Genomic DNA, 18,091 nt, shown 5'->3' on the forward strand with positions numbered 1-18,091 from the left:
CAAATGAATTAATATTCGAATTTTTGAAAACATTTTAAATTGTTGAGAGATGAGCTTCAACGCCTCATTTCGCAAGTACTAATGCTGCTGAGTGGATCGCGACTTCCCTTCCTTTTCTCTCTCGCTGTCGGTCTCGAGAAGCGCTAATTTCCGAGCTACATTCATGAGTCTGTCGAGCGACCTTCGAGTGCCTCGAACCACCAACTTTTCTTTCTTCTATTGTCCTCTTTTCATTCTAACTTCCCTGATATGGAGAAGAGAGGGAGATTTTTGGAGTCACAAATATATACATAATATTGATGATGTCGAGTCTCACTAAAGGAATGGATACCTTGAAGCTTGGATGCCTTAAGGCTTGATTTGGTATCGTACAGGTACTCACCTTGATATGTACCTATGTAACGACCTTACGGGGTGGGTGAGGCGCGCCCAGAGTCGGCTGTTAACTGGCATAAAGCCGAGTTCTAGGTCAGCTCGTCGCACCTCTCTTGTTCTCCACCTCCAAAGCCATCCATTAGCATTATTAACCTCGACTTTGCTCCAAGGGTTTCCGCTTCATATCTAGATATCCATCTCGTTCAAAATGTGGCTGCTCAATACCAAGACCATTCAGCTCACGCAATTTCTCGATGAAAGGAAAGCTCCTTTTTACGCCATCCTATCACATACTTGGGGAAATGAAGAAGTTTCTTTCCAGGACATTCAAAATCCAGATCGGAGGGCAATTTCGAGCAAAGCGGGATTTCAGAAGATTGAAGCCTGCTGTAAAAAAACTGCCGAGGAAAACTTCGACTATGTGTGAATTGACACTTGTTGCATTGATAAGACGAACAGTGCCGAGCTCTCTGAGGCTATCAACTCCATGTTTCGATGGTATGGTAGTTCAGTAGTGTGTTATGCATATCTTGTGGATGTGGATTCCGACAATGATCCGGCTGGTGATTACAATCAATTCCGGAAGAGTAGATGGTTTACACGAGGCTGGACTTTACAAGAGCTACTGGCGCCGAGATCGCTGGTGTTTTGCAACAGTCATTGGGAGGACATAGGTACCAAGAAATGCCTGGAGCACATTATTTCTCAAATCACAGGGATTAGTGGGATACATTTCCGAGATGGCTACTCATCCCATTCTCCAGTGGACATGGGGCGCCTTAAAATGATTAGTGCGGCCCAGAAGATGTTCTGGGCTTCATACAGGGAAACTACCAGGGTGGAAGATGAGGCTTATTGCTTGATGGGTCTTTTTGATATCAACATGCCGATGATTTACGGCGAGGGACCAAAGGCTTTTCAACGTTTGCAGTTGGAGATAACCAAATCATCCCAGGATCAATCTATTTTCTGTTGGTGGCGACCCACGGAATTCGCTGTCAATCCATTAGCCAATTCTCCCGTGGATTTTCAACTCTCTGGAAGTATTGTTTGTGGAGGTTTATCAGCGACCCTAGAAGAGTATTTTATAACCCAAAAAGGGTTAAAGATTACCCTGCCTCTTATGGTTACGAACCACTCAGCGATTGGGCTGCTAAATTGTTATCGGCTGGGTGTCTATGGCAGTCAAATTGCTATTCGACTTAGAAAGGAGTTCGACGGAGGAGTGAATACTTATTGTCGCGTTATGGGAAGCAAACTTGAATTGTTCGAAGATGATGATGTCGGGTTTCCTATGGCAAGCATCTATATACGAGACATTAGGCATAATGATTATGAAAGCATGATCGAACCAATCCTAGAGTGTCGAGATATACTTGAGCTTCGCCATAATAACGAATCTCTATCTATAATTGGAACTGAAGGATGCGCAGAGTCGTCGCATAGCTTCAATGGACGGGTAGAGTCGTCACACATCTTCACTTCTGATGTTACCTTTCAGAGATCGGCGGACTTGTACCAATACACAAGTCATCTTCGTTTACACAATGATGAGGCTGCGATCCCAGGCATTGTAATGTTCGAGGCAGTTGCCAATAAGAGTCTTAGTTCTGATAGATCTACTGATGCAAAAGACGAACAATTCGCAGTGGTGGTCGGTTTCACCAGCTTCGATTCTCTTTACTGCTGCTTTGACTTGGTCATACCAGATTCGTCTGACGGCAATAAAGTTGATCTTTTCAGAAACATTGCTGCTAGAAAGGATTGGCATCATTATGGAATAGGCGTTGACGATACCGACCGAAGATGGGCAGTTCTGCAAAAGGGGACTACTATCCAGGTAGCGCTGAAGGATATAATCATCGATGGAAGAGTAGGCTACCTATTAGACGTGAAATCGGAAAAGGAGTTCGACCCGGTATTTGTAAGCAATGTTTGTTGCTTGCCAGCAAACCTATAAGTATACGACACAGCAATAAGACATTAGCAAGATTTAATTAAATCTAACACCCTACACCCCAAATACCGGCATCCCCAAACCATGCAACCCCTCATACCCACCCCCCCTCCGATTAGCAACCTCACTCTCCCTCCACCCCTCCAAAACCTCATCCCGTTTCCCCTCCACAATTTCCAGCACCTCCACCCCAATCGGCCTACACGTCTCCAACATCCTGCGCGCACTCTCCTCTCCCCACCCATAAACACTCAGATCGCCCCCGGGACACGTCGATAACGCACACAACAGATCTGTTTCGGCGAGCACTGAGAAATAGTCTCCGGGCTTGGCCGGACAGGGCGACATGAAGTATTTCCCGTCGCGGTTGAGACCCGTGACTTGGAAGACGTTGAGGACGTCGTGGACGTCGGATTCGTGGAGTCCGTAGGGGAGGATGGCGCGGGTTAGGTTGGAGTGGCAGTGGTAATCAAACGACGAGTCCGCCAATATCTTGTTTACTTTCCACAATGCTATTAGTCCTTGCTCAAACCTCAGGAGTGGTGTTGCGTACCGTAAGGATCACATCTCGTCCCCAATAAATCATGTACACGTCCTCCATTCCCATCAACTCCATAGTTTGCAAGCGAATCCCCGATTATAGTACATAACGGACGTAAGTACGGTAGATTCGACCATAGTCGATCGCCGATACTCACGTGTGAGGCGTGCAGTTGACGCGTTCGTGATGCCCAAAGGCGTTCACGCGGATTCGTGAGAGAGAATATGTTGAGATCGCCTACTTGGGGTCCGTGGGGGGTGGTGAGGGTTAGGACTTGTCCTGTGGAAGTCAGAAGATATCAGAAAGTCAAAAGGTGTGATATCGGGAAAGATGTGATGGAGGTGATAGGTTGTGAAGGGGGATATAGGAAGGATTGAGACCTTTCTTCACGACCCAAGCTTTTCCGGAGCGGATTGGGATCTCGAAGGATTCTACTTGTCTTAAATTTGTGGTGTCCTTTTTGGATTGATGGTCTGTTATAAGGGTGTTCAGGCGGGCGTAGAGGGCTTTATCGCCGTAGACTACTTGGCTGTCGTAGGCGGGTGTGGGGTTGGGGGCTTCACTTGACATTGTAGGAGACTGTGATGAGTGTCTGGTTTGTTTTAAGATAAGATGTTGATTGAATGTGGTTTTTGAGGTTATTTGAATTATTAGCTGGAGTTTTACGAGATTGTGAGAGTGAGAGGAGGATGGTATGTCAATAAGCGGGGATGAGAGTGGGGGAGTGTCACGAGTGTTGGCTAAGTAGTGTCAACTAGAGAAAGTGTAGATTAGAGACGAGTGTATATCTTTTGATACTCGGAGAATAATATATTTATACGAAGATACTAAATGAAGATACTCATGACAATTTGAAAAGCGGATGTTGAAAATCAAATGCAAGGCGCAGTTATTTTACAAACAATACCATCGATTAACGTGGGACATCTTATCATGGAAGTAAGTAGTACTCTTGTTACACACACATACATCGAGGTATGCTAACATTATAAATAAGAACTACTTCGTTCTTGTCCAATGTATGTACACCCACTTAGAATCCGATCTAGCTCCATTACCAAGAAGCTAGTTCGGGGTAACGAAAATGGGTAATATTATATTCTCTTAGGCAAGCACTGGTATTTTCAAAAGCTAATTATTCGTCTTTATTAATTGAGAAAGCCAAGATAGCATGCGGTCTAAAAGTTGGGTCATCTTATAGCGAGCGTTGCAGAAGCATTATGAGTATCATGTGTATATTTATATGGGCCTATTCTATCAACAGTCTTAGATCTTTCTCCTCTAATCAACTCGATCGTAACGAGCATCTATGTAAACCACCCCTGCATCTTCTTCTTCCAAGTAACAGGTCCAACCGGCTCCGCAACCTCATTAGCAATGACTACATCAATGCCGCTATGTAAATCCACATCCTCACTAGCATGCGCCCACTTATCACTCCAGTGAAAGGCGCGATGCACAAAGTAAATCACCAAGAACAACGGAATACCAACATAGGCCGTAAGGAACGAACTAGCATTGAATTTCTCTGGGAAGAAAACATCGAATCCGTTGATGAGCGTGAGGATGATGAAAGCGACCATGGCAATCCATGCACCGTATGGCTGAACTATGGAACGGTAAGGAATGGCTTCGCGAGGGAGGTTTTGGACCACAGTCGCTTTGCGGAATCGAATGTAGACGATACAGCAGCAGATCCAGGAAATAAACCCAGAAGTGTTGGTAAGGTTTACAAACCAGGCGAAGACAATAGAACCACTGTTTGCGCAATTGAGATATGCGAGAGGAGAAAATAATGACGCTGCTGCGACCGCCATGTAAGGCACACCACCCTTTGTGCATTTGGTAAAGATCTTTGGAGCGTTCCCAGCAACAGCGAGAGAGTAAAGTGAGCGGGATGACATGTAGAGGAACGAGTTTCCAGAAGACCATGCGGACGTGATGATGATTGCGTTGATAACGCTGCCCAGACCTGAGATACCCGCTTCTTGAATTCCGACCACAAAGGCTGAGGATTTGGCACCTACGCCACCGTCTGTGAGGGCAGCAGCATTGAATGGGGAGATGATTCCTATGGCAAGGACACTTCCAATGTAGAAGAAGACTATCTGGTATTAGCTAAGTTCTCACGGGTCGTTCTAGCAAAAGATAGTGGCCAATCTCTGATTGAATGGCAACACTCGCACGTAACTTGCAAAACATGCCCCTTGAACAGACTGATTTGAATATCGTGGTAGATGAAAAGATAGGGTAGGAAAATTCCACGTACCTAGTCGATAGAAGTATCGTTTGGCAGCTATTGGAAGGTTGCGTCTTGGAGACTTCATCTCACCACCAGTAACAACCAACAACTCCGGTGCGAAGGTAAACGGGAAGGCGGAAAGAACAATCACTTTCCAGAAAGCAATGAATGTTCCTGTTCCACCACTTCTTAGATATGTCGTTGTAGCTCCCGGATCTTTCCAGTTATGAAAACCTAAAATGCCACTATTTGGCGTTAGCAACCATTCTTTGAATCGCGTAACGAACTTGATTGATGTTCGATGGTTTTCTTTTCAATTTGCTTCGGCAAGTGCACCAGAGTCGAAATGGAGTAATGGCGGGGATTGAGGAATTCAATTTGCTTACTGTTGATTCGCTACAATCATGTTAGCATCGACTCGTCAAACATGCTTTTCGGAAAACTTACGACCACCTCCCCAAAAGAGGATGAACGAGAGAACCAATAGACCAATCATCATGAACACTTTCAATGAAGCGAACCAGAACTCGGTTTCGCCATAGAATTGGACCGGTAGAGTATTTAACCCAACAATAACAATGATGAATATCGTAATCCAAACACCAATATTGACAGGCGAATTCCAATAGTCGATTACAAGACCAGCAGCAGTAATCTCGTAAGGTACTAGTATACCAAGCGAATAGAAGTATAGCCAGCCCATGGCGAAACCGAGTGAGTTTGAGACATTGCGATGTCCGTAATAACTCATCGTACCACCGCTAACAGGTAAATAGGCCGCAACCTCAGTTATTCCAGTGACAACGAATAAAACCAAGATCGATAGGATAATATAAGCAACGAGAATGAACGCCGGTCCACCTGTTGCGAGTGTTCCTCCGGATCCAACGAACAGACCAGTACCTTAGACTCTGTTAACCAATTGAAGTATGTAAACCACAATAAGCGAACTTACCAATTGTACCACCAAGGGCAATCATCTGGGCATGGCGAGCCTTCAAACCTCTTTTGGTTGTCTCAATTGCCTCTCCTTCACCAAATTCGGGATCAGATGTTGAAGATCGAACATTCTTGTCATCATAGGTTGGTTTCTCTTCCGAGATGTGCACAGCTTTTTCGGACTCCATGGTGGATGGATGGGTAGCATAGATACACTCTGCGCTGAATAAATTACAGCTTCAAGCTTTCGATCTCGGGGAGGCCTTGTAGTTTATAGAATATTTCAGACCGTGATACGGATAACAACGGGCTGGAGCTCCCATGTAGTGCTCAACCCTGTCCTACATGCTGCACTCCGGTGAATACCACCTCAAGCAGATTAGCCTCTCACGCGGGAATAGGCCTGTTTGCCATGCAACGAAGAAAGCCCCGAAGCTTAGATCATCTTGAGTTCTTGGATCTGGCCACCAATGCGGAAAAGAAATGCGGCTATCTTGCTCGCCATATCTGGCCGCGGGGATAGCTGCTCGCTGATAATAATCATGACTTATCTAGCCACGGGATATGCCAATGTTAGGATCTTCAATCTCAAGTAACGAGCTTCTGAGATTCCAGCTTTAGAAGAGGCGCAAGGAGCTGCGATACACCTGGTATTCGTGGTCTGAAGCCTATCAGCATACCCGCCGCTCCGTGACCCATAGATCTTTCAGCGAGATATCCTGCAGGCTTGCGTGGGAATGGACGGTTTGAGCGTTTCTGTGTGATGGCCTGCATAAGCATGGTCAATCGTTACATGGCCGCCGCCATGGATACCACGAGCTCGCCAGATATGATAGTTCGAGTGATAACAAAAACTCGGGAACCCCGAAGACATTCGGTCCATTCCCTCTCTTCAGTTACTGGATTACCTCCATAATCTGTCGGCTACAGATACCGGGGAAGTTGGGAAACAAATCGGTTGGATAACTGCTCCACGATTATGGCCTCGCGAATAGTGATAAGGATGGCGATGGACAGTGTTTCGCCGCAATGGAGTAAGGTGGAATATGCGAGTATCAAGGGTCTTGGCCTGTCTGTTTAACGCCAAACACCGTGAGCATGGCTGGACTCATGGACAAACGTAACAGGATGCAATGACCTTCTATCAGATCTCGATATGTTTTCTTGGAAAGCAAATCGTCTTAGGGAAACGGTATGATCCTCTGACTGCTCCGTAATGATTATTTGTGTTCTGATGTCTCCCCACAAAGTAATGAGCTGTTGTGTGAGGGATCTGAGGATGGCGCAAACAAGCTCGGTGGCAGATCTCAAGGGACCGGAATTTGCCCATGTCACTCCACAGCAAAGATAAGACGGGAGCTGCCGATTCACGTGACAGAGAACTTCAAGACCGCGCCAATGCATCCATTCTTGGATAGGTACCCCACGCGACCACATTGATTATCGAATCGAGAGCTGTGAAGCAATGGCAGATCAAAGTATTCGGCGTCGAGGCGACGGTCATGAGCGAATTGCAAGATCCAGGTCTCCTCGGCAGCATCATTCCTCTTCACATCGAACACGATCCCCCCCTCGACATCACCACAAGCGCAAACGCGAGCATGTCACGATCCCGCAAGAGCTGCCTTATAACTCGAGGCCACTTTCCAAACACGATTACAGAAACTTCAAACCGATGTTCGCGTTGTATCTTGATATACAGAAGCAAAAAGTCCTTGAAGATTTAGATGATGTGGAAGCCCAGGGTTGGTGGAAGAGCTTTATTGGAAAATGGTAAGGAGTTATGGCTCTGTCAAGCACTACCAAGCACTTTTGGGCTAACATACGTGAGGAATCGTGGAGAACTTGCAGAGGGTTGGTATGATCCCGAAACTCTGCAGAAAGCAGTACAAAATCAAGCAGCGGAATCAGCATTTGATGGACCTGAAAAGGCAATGAGTACTGAGCCGCGAAGGCGTTCGCCCAAAGGCCGTGGGACAGAATCTGCGGGAAGGAGACGAAACGAAGTCGAAGACAACAGCGACAGCGATGGCTCTATCGGGCCTGCTTTGCCCGAACAGGATGGCAGATCAAGAGGTGGCAGAATGGGACCTAGCATTCCCAATATGCAAGACTTGGAGCTTAAACGAGGTAAGAAACGACTCATTAGTATGCGATGACCTTACTAAAAGAATTTTAGAAATGGACGAAGAAGATGGGCTTCTGAGACGAGACGATATAAGATTCGCTAGAAAAATTGACCGTAAAGAACAGAAAGCCGCTTTGGACGAATTAGTCCCACGAGCAGAGGCAGGGACTCGAGAGCGTCAATTAGAGAAAAAGAAGGAAGTGAACGAAACAATGAAGGCATTTCGAGAAAAGTCGCCAGGGGCCGCGGAAGTGCCTGACACAGAATTGATGGGTGGTGGTGACGGAATCAATGATTTCAAGAAGCAGAAACAAGAGCATGAGCGGAAGAAGAACGAGAGGGAGCTGAGGAAAGAAGAAATCTTAAGAGCACGGCAAGCAGAAAGAGATGAGAGGCTACAAGAATACCGTACAAAGGAAGAAGGCACCATGGCTATGTTGAAAGCTTTGGCTAAGCAAAGATTTGGATAAAATTCCTAATTACAATACAGAGATGAGGTGGAATCCTTCCTGATATTCGGAAGCGGTAGCTTATCCTTGAGCCGATCCGCCGGGAGCCGGGATTCTGGTTCAATTGACATCCGTAAGGGTTCGTACACTATCCTTTCTCTTGACAGCCCACCAGATGAAGGGTTGACAAACGTCAAAGGACACTCGGCAAATATCCTGCTTATTGCCGAGCTTGAAAGTTGGTTGATCCGATATACACCACCTGCACAGCCGAAAACCTTTGCAATGTTAGTCAAGGATTTACCATGGTAGTAAGCAATTAGACCTACGCAGCAGTCGCTGCGAATATGTCAACAGCGCGGGCATCTGTCACTAACGACAAGACCATTGAAAAGCAAACAGCTAGCCCAGTGGCCACTCCGATTCTTTTCACCATTGTGTCCATCAAGTACAGGAGGATGATCGAGGCAGCTGGCAAACTCGATGCCAGTATGGTTGTGATCATCTTTGTCACTTTTGCTGCTTTAGCGTCATCATGATACACGCTTCCCGCAAAGTGCGATTCGTTTTCATCCGTCTTCTTCTGCTGTTTTCCTTAATATCACGCTGTATGCTGTATGGAGGAAAAGGGAAGTACCTTCCTGCCAAATAATCCTTGGTACCACCACAAAAAATGATCTACAATCCATTTCGTGAACGGGTCATTCACGGGTCGTTTCCTGATGGTGAGAAGTTCCAACAATTTCGTCTCGGTCCATATCTCACTATCCTGTCCAATGAGGCTAATATTCCCCATATCACTGCTTATCATCCAGTCCCTCAAAAACTTCAGATCTTTCTTGTTCGGGTAGTCCGTTCTTGCTAGCTCTTTTTGTTGTATGATAGCAGCATCTGCTAGAGGTCAGACTCAAGGTGAAATTACAGCATCTTTCTTTTGTCATTACTATATTCTCTGAGCTTATCGCGTATTTTCAAAAATGTTTTCCATTGTCGTGCGTTATCACCTGATGGGTTAATCGAAGCCATCTCGATGGACTGCCCCAGTGTGTACCAGTCTTTTGCATACCGCATTCGATGCGCTATTCCGGATGTCATGTCATCTGATTCATATGATCTAAATTTCAACTCTAGCGTTTGTAATTCTGCTTGCAAATAGAGGATATTATGGACATTCAGTGCAGCAAAGCGCCTGAATATAGCGAGTTCGGGGTACTCGCCCATGTGTATCGCCATTTTCGGATATCCTTCCATTGTTGCTGTCGTATTGGACGATCCTTTGTGAATTTGACACTCCGCTCTTGAGAACGTAATCTATATTACTGGCAGTACCTTGACTAAATCATTTTTATCAGGCTTTTAAGCAGCAACACTTTGCTGGGTGGCTTGCGAGGTAGTGAAAATTCGAGCAGCCCACCACTATTGACCCGAGGAGAGCAATACCTCATTCGCCCAAAAGCGATATCTTTGGTTTCACCACAGACGCTACCGCCTGCCTACGCCGAGTCTGCCTCATGCAACCAGTCAGCACAATACCTAAACGCGCAGGGTTGGCCCAATTGCAGTCTGATGACTCGACTATATGAGCGGGGTTTCTGCTGTCGTCCTTTCCAACATTTTCAAGTTTGTATGCCTAACCATCTATTCCAGAGCACCAGCCGGCTACCACGACGCAAAGGGTGCGTACCTGCACAGCTATCGATCCGAGTTATTAGATTTAGGGGCAACGATTTTTGTGTATACTAGACAAATCTCCTCGATAGGGATACTAGACCCCGTTCGTCGTGACGAGATGCTAGATCAGATTTCCTTCCAACGGCAATCAAAGCCTTCAGAATGTTGAGTTTACTAGTCCTGGTCTCGGCAGAAATCTAACATTTTACAGCGGAAAAAGAGGAAACACGTAGGAAGGAAGAATATCGCATAAAGGAGAAGAAATTGCTAGAACTCGTGAGGAGAAGGAACAGGGCAGCAGACCCGATGGCACCGGGCTCACAGTATCCTCCAGCTCCATACCAGCAGCCGCAGGAGACACACGAGAAGGACAGATCAAGTCGCACTAATTCGCCAACTACCACACCGGAAAATAAAACATGACTTTCGAAGTCGCGACGGTATTTGGAGATGTAAGAGTGAATGATGTACTCTATTCAGATTTTCGATATCATGTCCAGCTTAAAGCAACTTGCTATCCTCGAATAGCAGCGGGAGAGAAGAGGCACATCTGTGCGTAGGACCGGAATGACTTAGCAGCAGAAGATCTTCTACGCTACATTACTTCTTGTAATCTTTCAGCGCATATTTTCCTTTCCGCGACGATGGAATAAGTAAGTTGAAAAATCACTAAAGTGTTCTTACTCCTACTCTTGCGAGCCTAGTCTGCATAGAAGCGAATGCGCCTTTGCAGACACATTGTTTTCTCGCATTCTTCCAAGCAATGCTTGCATGTATTATCTACGAAAATATCTTCGAAAAGAACACCCGTTGAGGTAGGGTTTTATTATGTGCACAGGCATAATTCTTCTCGAGAGACCCTTGGACATACTGGGTGTTAGCACCTGGGCTTAAACTAAGTCAGCGCATCTATCTTTTTCACCAACCAAGCCACCCATAACATTTCCCTCAAATCAACCAGTTCATGTACCCCACAGTACCACTACCAACGAGATCTGGTGATCTTATATACACCCCGGACATTGATTCTGTAGAAGTACATCATGCAAACAGGAACCAGGAAAGGTTAAACGTCCCTGTCTCGTGCCTGGGAAATACCCACAAGATCTCCCGGATGGTGTGCACCGGCAGTATTCTGATTTGTCTTTCCCGCGCAGTGCCGCAGAGAAACATACCTAAGATGATTGCTCTGGAATTGTCTCCGGGAGGTAATGTATTATTGATTGGTTTGCGTGCGTGGATTTAGTTGCTGTCGTGAGTTGTCCCTGGTGGCTAGTGTGTAAGTACCAGGAATAAGCTCATAGCATGAAATGCACCGTGCCACAATTCTAGAACGGAGGAACATAAGCTTTTCTCCTCGATCTAGTAATCGCGGATGAAGAGGTTATATCGGTCTATTGATCTGAAATATCCGCGCTATAATGACGGAGAATTCACAATCAGCCATGTTGAATGCAACGGGAAAGTGCTCTTTTCCCAATGCAATGATTCCTAAGGGCCTTATTAGCATAATATATCCCTGTCCAAAGATGTGAGATTTGGATATTTCTAGGTATGGAACAGAACAGTTGAAATTGACATAAAGAGGAGGTAAGATGTAGCATTCTGTTTTCTTGACATCTTCGTTATCACACTATCACATATCATATAATTGGAAAGAAACTACTCCACCATGAGGTCGCTACTTCTTGCCGCTGCTACTGTAGCGAGCTTTGCTTCTACCAATGCTCATGTAAGTGACATCTAAAAGTACCACCTCTTCAAATGGAGTCTGACGATCAAATCTCTAGTACGTTCTCCCCGAAGTATTTCACAACGACGTCGACTACGGCCACTGGGAATACGTTCGCCATCACGGAGATTCCAAATACGTCTACAACAGCTGGGGCGACAACTTCGAAGCATTGTACATCGACAAACCAGAAGAGTAAGCACCCTCTCCTCTCACCAAGTCGATCTTGCAAAGCCCTAACCTCACCACCTCACAGCGCACTTAAAATCGACAATCGCTGCGGTTTCAACGCTACCTTTGCGAATAAAACACTCGCTGTGAAAGCCGGCGACACTTTCGGGTTCTATGTCAATGATAAAGCTTATGCGAGCTCTCAATATCAGAAGGGCCTGTATCATCCGGGACCGCTTACCGCATATATGGGCAGAGTTCCGGAGGGGAAGACGGCGATGGATTGGGAAGGTGATGGACAGCACGTCAGTATCTCCACCTTAAACTCTCTTAACTCCATTCTAACAGACGTGTATCTCAGTGGTTCAAAATCTACGAAGACTTCCCCACGAAAGACGCAACTAATTTCCCGACCTGGCCAAATTTCGGTATGATATCCAACCCCCGAGACCAATTGTGAAACGGTACTGATTAGATCCAGAGGTTCAAAAGATTCCTTTCGTCATCCCGAAAAATGTCCCGGATGGAGAATACCTCTTCCGAATTGAGCATATGAATGTGAACAGTATGCAACCATTACCCTATAACTCGGCGGCGCAGATGTATATTTCTTGTGCTCAGGTTGGTCATCCTCACTTATCCCCTCTCTCCTCTCGCTCGATTGCGCCTTGCTGATGGTCTTTTGTGTAGATTTCTGTTTCCGGCGGCGGAACAGGAAATCCTGGACCGCTGACTAGTATGCCTGGGGCGTACGAGTATGATGATCCGATTTTGCATCAGTGGTTTTATGAATATGTGAGTTGATGTTTTGGGTTTATGGGGATGTGAAGGAGGCTAATATTGTGTAGGAGACGAAGACTGATATGGCTTGGGATAAACGAAATTTGGGACCGGCGGTGTGGAACGGGTCTTAGATAGCCGTGGTGGGTTATGACTATTGAGGATGTGAGGTTTGGATGTGTTGAGAGGACATAGCTGGAAGGGTTTTCATGGCTCATACTTCGCCATCGAGTATCGTTGCAAGAAGTCTGGACTTGTGAGATGTTCCGCTAATAGTGGAGGTTAATGAGCATATCAAGTTTCAGTAGGAGAGAGCTCATGACATCAAATCTGGGGCTTCAATTTCTGGAAAGTAGACTGATCACAATCGTCTCTTGCTTGTCTGCAACTGTGAAGCTGTCTTTATATTGACCCAAAGTCGGAGAATTCAAATTACTAATACAGCCCAAATGACCAACATATGCTGCAATGCGCTTGGAGCCTCACAGCTCGAATTGAGTTGGACGGTAGGAGTTTCTGAGATGAATTGCCTAGGAGAATAGAAGCAGAAAGAAATTTTTAGCAAGATTATTCCTGAACGCAAAGTTTCATACTACTCATCTAGTTACTGCCGAATACTCCACCGTCACCGAAAACAGGGGAAGCGAAATGTAGAAAAGATTTGGATGAAATAGTTTGGTCTTTCTACTGGTTTGTAACCCCAACTTTCATATATCAATTTAGGAGGATGTGGGAATATGTGAGAGGGAGTTAGCGGTTCCGTGAGGTCTATTGCTGCAACCTCGGCCAATTTTTAGTTCCAATTGCGTTCGATCAACCATTGCTCCATCAACACTCTATACGCCAGTTTCAAGTACGCACGTATGCTTCTGTGTTGTGTTCTTTTTGCAACTGTTTTCCCGACTTCTAATGTATATATAGAACAGCAGTGTACGTTCGTAGTCACTGATCATTAACGGACCCCCTGGTGCCCTTAAATCGATGCCATGCATGTTGGTATGTTGTGACATTATTCCAAGTTATGATATTCTGTGCTATACCCCAATCATAGAAGACTTTGTATATCGAAAACGAGTAATTCTCCCTAAAACTATAGAATCTCGTAGTATCGCCATTCGTTTTCAAAAATTCTTTATTTTCGTGGAAATGAACTTGAGCAGTCAAGCGGGTAGTACAAGAATTAACTGTATTTCACAGGTCGGCTTCCGGGCACTAGGGTGAAAGTCAATTCAAACATTGACCGCCATGAATGAGCACTTATATATATATGAAGTCTAATTAATTGACTATATTAATCTCGACTTAATTACCTATAACGGATATAGAATTTGAACGAATGTCTCCATAAATCAACATTAGACAATGCGAATGTATAAAAGTTTGCCCTTTCAAACAAGATGCGTAGATTCTTACAAATCTCACGAAATCTCAACTCACATTTTAAGTTCTTAATCCTGTTTTTCGGCTATTCTACTACTTTTCACTTCACCTTTTTACTCTCTACGATTCCAAACTTTCGGAATCATCCGAATACATCAAACTCAAACCTTCCTATTCCTTTCCACTGATTGTCTTGTACATGAAGCACCTATAAGTCCCTTTATTTAAACCACGACATGCCCAACACTCACATGCTTCAGACGTATAAAAAGCTTCTGCACAGCACAAACATCACTACATCGGGAGTCGTCTTCTTGAGCCAATTCTTCCATAGCCAGAAACATGCCCTTTTAAGAAGAAAAAACACACAGCCTTACAAACACTCCGTTGTCATCCCTCCTATCACTACTTCTCGCACAAACCCCTCGCCGCCGAATCCCAATTCGCCATCGAATCCTACTCTCACCATAAGTAAAACCATCCTTCTAACAGAGTCACAAACACCCCTAGAAAATCAAGATTCACGAACACAAATGCCACTTTTCAGAAGCTTATATCTTAAACTCAACAGTTTACGAGCCACGCACTTATGGAACTGTTGCTTCATAATTGAGACCGATGATGTTTCAGTGTTGCGTTGCAAGCGGGGGTATATAAGGGTTGGTTGGTTTTGATTTAGGGAGGGAGTTGAATTAAAAAGTGAGTCGAGTCAGACTAAGGGTGAAGTTAGTTTGAATAAGAGTCATAATAAAATAACCAGGATCATTTCAATACATGTAATCTTCAATAGAATCGCTCATTATGATCTTTTGCGATGAGATATTGGGTATCGATCTGTAAGATTGTAGGGTTTGGTTAAGAGGCTATGGACTTGCTATAGCGAGGGTGTTAAAGTAGCGAGACAAACAAAAGTAAAAGAGTACACGATTCTACACTCGAGCACCTAAAAGAAATATTTCTACCTACTATTATTTAAAGAGAACACCACAAAATATTCAAGGCCATGGAACATGTTAGTGTTAAAGGAAACACTCTGACCTCCAACGAACGCCGGGTCTGTATACAATATTGCGTACTAAGCGTTCGCTAGCACGAATGACATATCCAAACCAGATCCATTCTAAATGAAAACAAAATCTCTCTCATTTCACAAACCCATTTTCAACTCCCGCAAAACTCTCATCTTTATCACCGTTTCCCATACCACCACCGAATCCAGCCACATCACCATCCACCCAGCCCATCAACGCCATCACCGTAAAAAACCAGCATCTAAAAAATATGAAAGTTTCGTCGAACAGGCATGAACTATCAAAATTTTACAAGTCTAATGCCAGGACAACCTCCAGATTTTGTCTATAAGATGTAAAGGGAGTTTGTACAAATATGAACAAGGGAGGGGAACGGTTATTTATACACTTGATTCTTCACTGGGGATGGGTATTGAGCGTGAACGTGTTCACAACATTGGCCTTACTATCCGACAAATTCCCTAGGCACCCTCAGCAGTCCCAATTCTCATCCATGACCTCTGATGTCTCGGTAATTGGTGGATTCGTAAAGCCTGCACACTACTTTCTCGTAACACTACTTGTCGACTAGCGTAGACTTGATTATAATCCCTTCCATGTGAGTATACTTCAAGCGGACATGATGATGACATTTTGAGGTATGGTGAGATGAGCATTTTTATACGAATTTTCATCATGTTGTGGTATATTCGTTCCGCTAGATCTTATAACTTTGAGGAACCAACCACAAACCATTTACAACGCAACCTGCGAACACCTTCTCGTCTTTCAGCCTTCAATCTTCCTCCTCAACCCCAAAATCCCACTCAACCTAACATCCCCCTTCCCACCCCACCCGGCAACACCCCCCTCAACCTCCGGCCTAACAGCGACATACCACCCCCAAGCCCTCCTCTCCAACTCCTCCCTCCCCAGCCCCCTCCAACTCACAAACAGCATCTCCAGTGCCCCCAACAGTAACCCCAGATTCTCTTCTTTCTCACCGTTAATCTGCGCCACCGTCTTCTTCTTGCCCTTCACATCCGGCGGGCCAGGAGGTGAAGGGAAAGATTTCAACAGATAAGCCCTCGCGCCTTCAGGACGATGAATCGGGAGTCCCGCCCCCGTAAGCGGAGAAGTGGTATGCGACGTTTCTGAGTTCTCAAGATCCAATCCCCAAAGCGCTTCACCTCTTACGACGCCCGCGACGCGTAGACGTTGGGAGAGGGCGTCGCGGGAGACGTCGCTCATGATGCGCCAGCGGTCCGGGCCGAGCATGATGCCGCCGTACCAGCGGGTGACGACCAGCAGGACGTTTGTGAGGTTGGAATCTTGGAGGATTTTGAGAATGTGACGGCCGCCGCCGGATTCGCCGTCGTCGGAGCAGGATTCGTTGATGTGGCCTGAGGGGGCGAGGAGGCGGTAGGCGGTTATGTTGTGGGATGCTGAGGAGAGGTTGAGGGTTGGGTCTGAGAGGAGGGTTGAAAGGGCGTGGGTTGCTTGGGTTTGCGAGGTGATGGTGATAGAGCGTGCGACGAAGGTTGATTTCTTGGATGTGATGGTGGAGGAGACAGTCCATTTTGTAGTTGATGCTTGTGTTGGATTTGTACTCGATACTTGAGTTGGCGATTGAGATTCAACTTTCAATGTCGCTTCTGAACCTGTTGGAGCTTCTTCCTTCACCCCTCCCTCACCCACCTCCTCCGCCTTGACATCACCCCCGTCAACCTCAACCTCCTCCCTCCACTCATACCCACTCCTCTTCAGCACACTAACCTCCCTCCCCATAACCCTAACCTTCGGCTGTCCCTCCCCCCAAGAATCCTCCCCCTTTACCCTCTCTTTAATCCCCAAACTCACCGCTTTCGTCCTACTATTCGCACTAACCACCGCCTGCGCCAGACTCAATCGACTACTCAACGGTTGTTCCGGCATCGTATGTTTCAACAGCTGTACCGCGAACGCGAGCACCAACGGCGCGCGGTTCGTGTAGATGGTACATTTCGAAATCGCCTCTTCGTCTACAGATGGTGTGGGCAGCGCAAGGGACGCCTCGAGTTCTTGTGGGGTCTCGGGGACGTCGTGGAGGGAGAACTGGGATTTCAGGCGCTTTGAAGCGGGAGATAGAGGGTCGCTAGCGGAGCGTTTATTTGAGGGCGTGGGATTCTTGAGCTGGGCTTTACATGCCGTGAGGAGAGATTTTGCGGTTTTCTCGTCGGTAGAAAGAGCGGTCTTTAGTGTCTTGAGGTCTGTGTTTGATACATCTGTTATACTACTTGAGTGGTTAGCTTACTAGATCTATAAAGTGACTGTGTTGAACGTACCTACCTCATCAATCCAGCAGTTTGAAGTGCTTTGACGCGTCCCATAGCGGCAAGCATTGGGACCTTATTCCTCCCCGTCGTAAGGAGACGCAGAAGATCCTGCACATCTTTTGCTGCCATGATAAGTTAAATTTGAACTGCTATTTTGTTATGACTGGACGTTAAGTTGCCTCCCTCGCTCAAAGTATAGCACGTATACATTAAAGCCGAAGAAAGCCCGACATAATCCGGGGAAAGCTTCCCCCCTATTTGTTCGTTTATCATAACCTTACTCGAGTGAGACCCGACGCTTTGAAGTTACGAAAAAACACTCATAGTTTATATTCCAATCAAGATCATGACGTACTCAGAACTTGCACTCCAACAATTCAAGACATCATCGAATTCGATTT

At 45.8% G+C, this 18,091-nt stretch overlaps 7 protein-coding genes across 7 annotated transcripts; 4 read left to right on the top strand and 3 right to left on the bottom strand.

Moving 5' to 3' along the window:
• Window positions 1–583: 583 nt before the first annotated feature.
• GLAREA_00100 (uncharacterized protein) lies at window positions 584–802 on the top strand (the record flags this gene model as incomplete). The annotated part of the gene is made up of 1 exon (XM_008084860.1): window positions 584–802. One exon carries the CDS (start codon window positions 584–586, stop codon window positions 800–802), a length of 219 nt encoding a protein of 72 aa, XP_008083051.1.
• A 357-nt stretch (window positions 803–1,159) lies between these two features.
• GLAREA_00101 (uncharacterized protein) lies at window positions 1,160–2,335 on the top strand (the record flags this gene model as incomplete). Its single annotated transcript, XM_008084861.1, has 1 exon — window positions 1,160–2,335. One exon carries the CDS (start codon window positions 1,160–1,162, stop codon window positions 2,333–2,335), a length of 1,176 nt encoding a protein of 391 aa, XP_008083052.1.
• A 51-nt stretch (window positions 2,336–2,386) lies between these two features.
• GLAREA_00102 (uncharacterized protein) lies at window positions 2,387–3,443 on the bottom strand (the record flags this gene model as incomplete). The annotated part of the gene is made up of 3 exons (XM_008084862.1): window positions 2,387–2,832; window positions 2,886–3,152; window positions 3,254–3,443. The coding sequence occupies 3 exons, from the start codon at window positions 3,441–3,443 to the stop codon at window positions 2,387–2,389; spliced, it is 903 nt and encodes a 300-aa protein (XP_008083053.1).
• Window positions 3,444–4,180: 737 nt separating this feature from the next.
• GLAREA_00103 (histidine permease) lies at window positions 4,181–6,242 on the bottom strand (the record flags this gene model as incomplete). The annotated part of the gene is made up of 5 exons (XM_008084863.1): window positions 4,181–4,977; window positions 5,143–5,360; window positions 5,502–5,511; window positions 5,563–6,018; window positions 6,071–6,242. 5 exons carry the CDS (start codon window positions 6,240–6,242, stop codon window positions 4,181–4,183), a joined length of 1,653 nt encoding a protein of 550 aa, XP_008083054.1.
• Window positions 6,243–7,729: 1,487 nt separating this feature from the next.
• GLAREA_00104 (uncharacterized protein) lies at window positions 7,730–8,652 on the top strand (the record flags this gene model as incomplete). Its single annotated transcript, XM_008084864.1, has 3 exons — window positions 7,730–7,827; window positions 7,886–8,184; window positions 8,234–8,652. The coding sequence occupies 3 exons, from the start codon at window positions 7,730–7,732 to the stop codon at window positions 8,650–8,652; spliced, it is 816 nt and encodes a 271-aa protein (XP_008083055.1).
• A 3,322-nt stretch (window positions 8,653–11,974) lies between these two features.
• On the top strand, window positions 11,975–13,119 carry GLAREA_00105 (uncharacterized protein; the record flags this gene model as incomplete). Its single annotated transcript, XM_008084865.1, has 7 exons — window positions 11,975–12,034; window positions 12,093–12,229; window positions 12,291–12,510; window positions 12,567–12,633; window positions 12,687–12,826; window positions 12,896–13,000; window positions 13,054–13,119. 7 exons carry the CDS (start codon window positions 11,975–11,977, stop codon window positions 13,117–13,119), a joined length of 795 nt encoding a protein of 264 aa, XP_008083056.1.
• Window positions 13,120–16,164: 3,045 nt separating this feature from the next.
• GLAREA_00106 (Ribosomal protein S5 2-like protein) lies at window positions 16,165–17,819 on the bottom strand (the record flags this gene model as incomplete). The annotated part of the gene is made up of 2 exons (XM_008084866.1): window positions 16,165–17,647; window positions 17,704–17,819. 2 exons carry the CDS (start codon window positions 17,817–17,819, stop codon window positions 16,165–16,167), a joined length of 1,599 nt encoding a protein of 532 aa, XP_008083057.1.
• Window positions 17,820–18,091: the final 272 nt, after the last annotated feature.

The sequence above is a fragment of the Glarea lozoyensis genome, assembly GCF_000409485.1.
Source record: "Glarea lozoyensis ATCC 20868 chromosome Unknown GLAREA3, whole genome shotgun sequence".
Taxonomy (NCBI): Eukaryota; Fungi; Ascomycota; class Leotiomycetes; order Helotiales; family Helotiaceae; genus Glarea; species Glarea lozoyensis.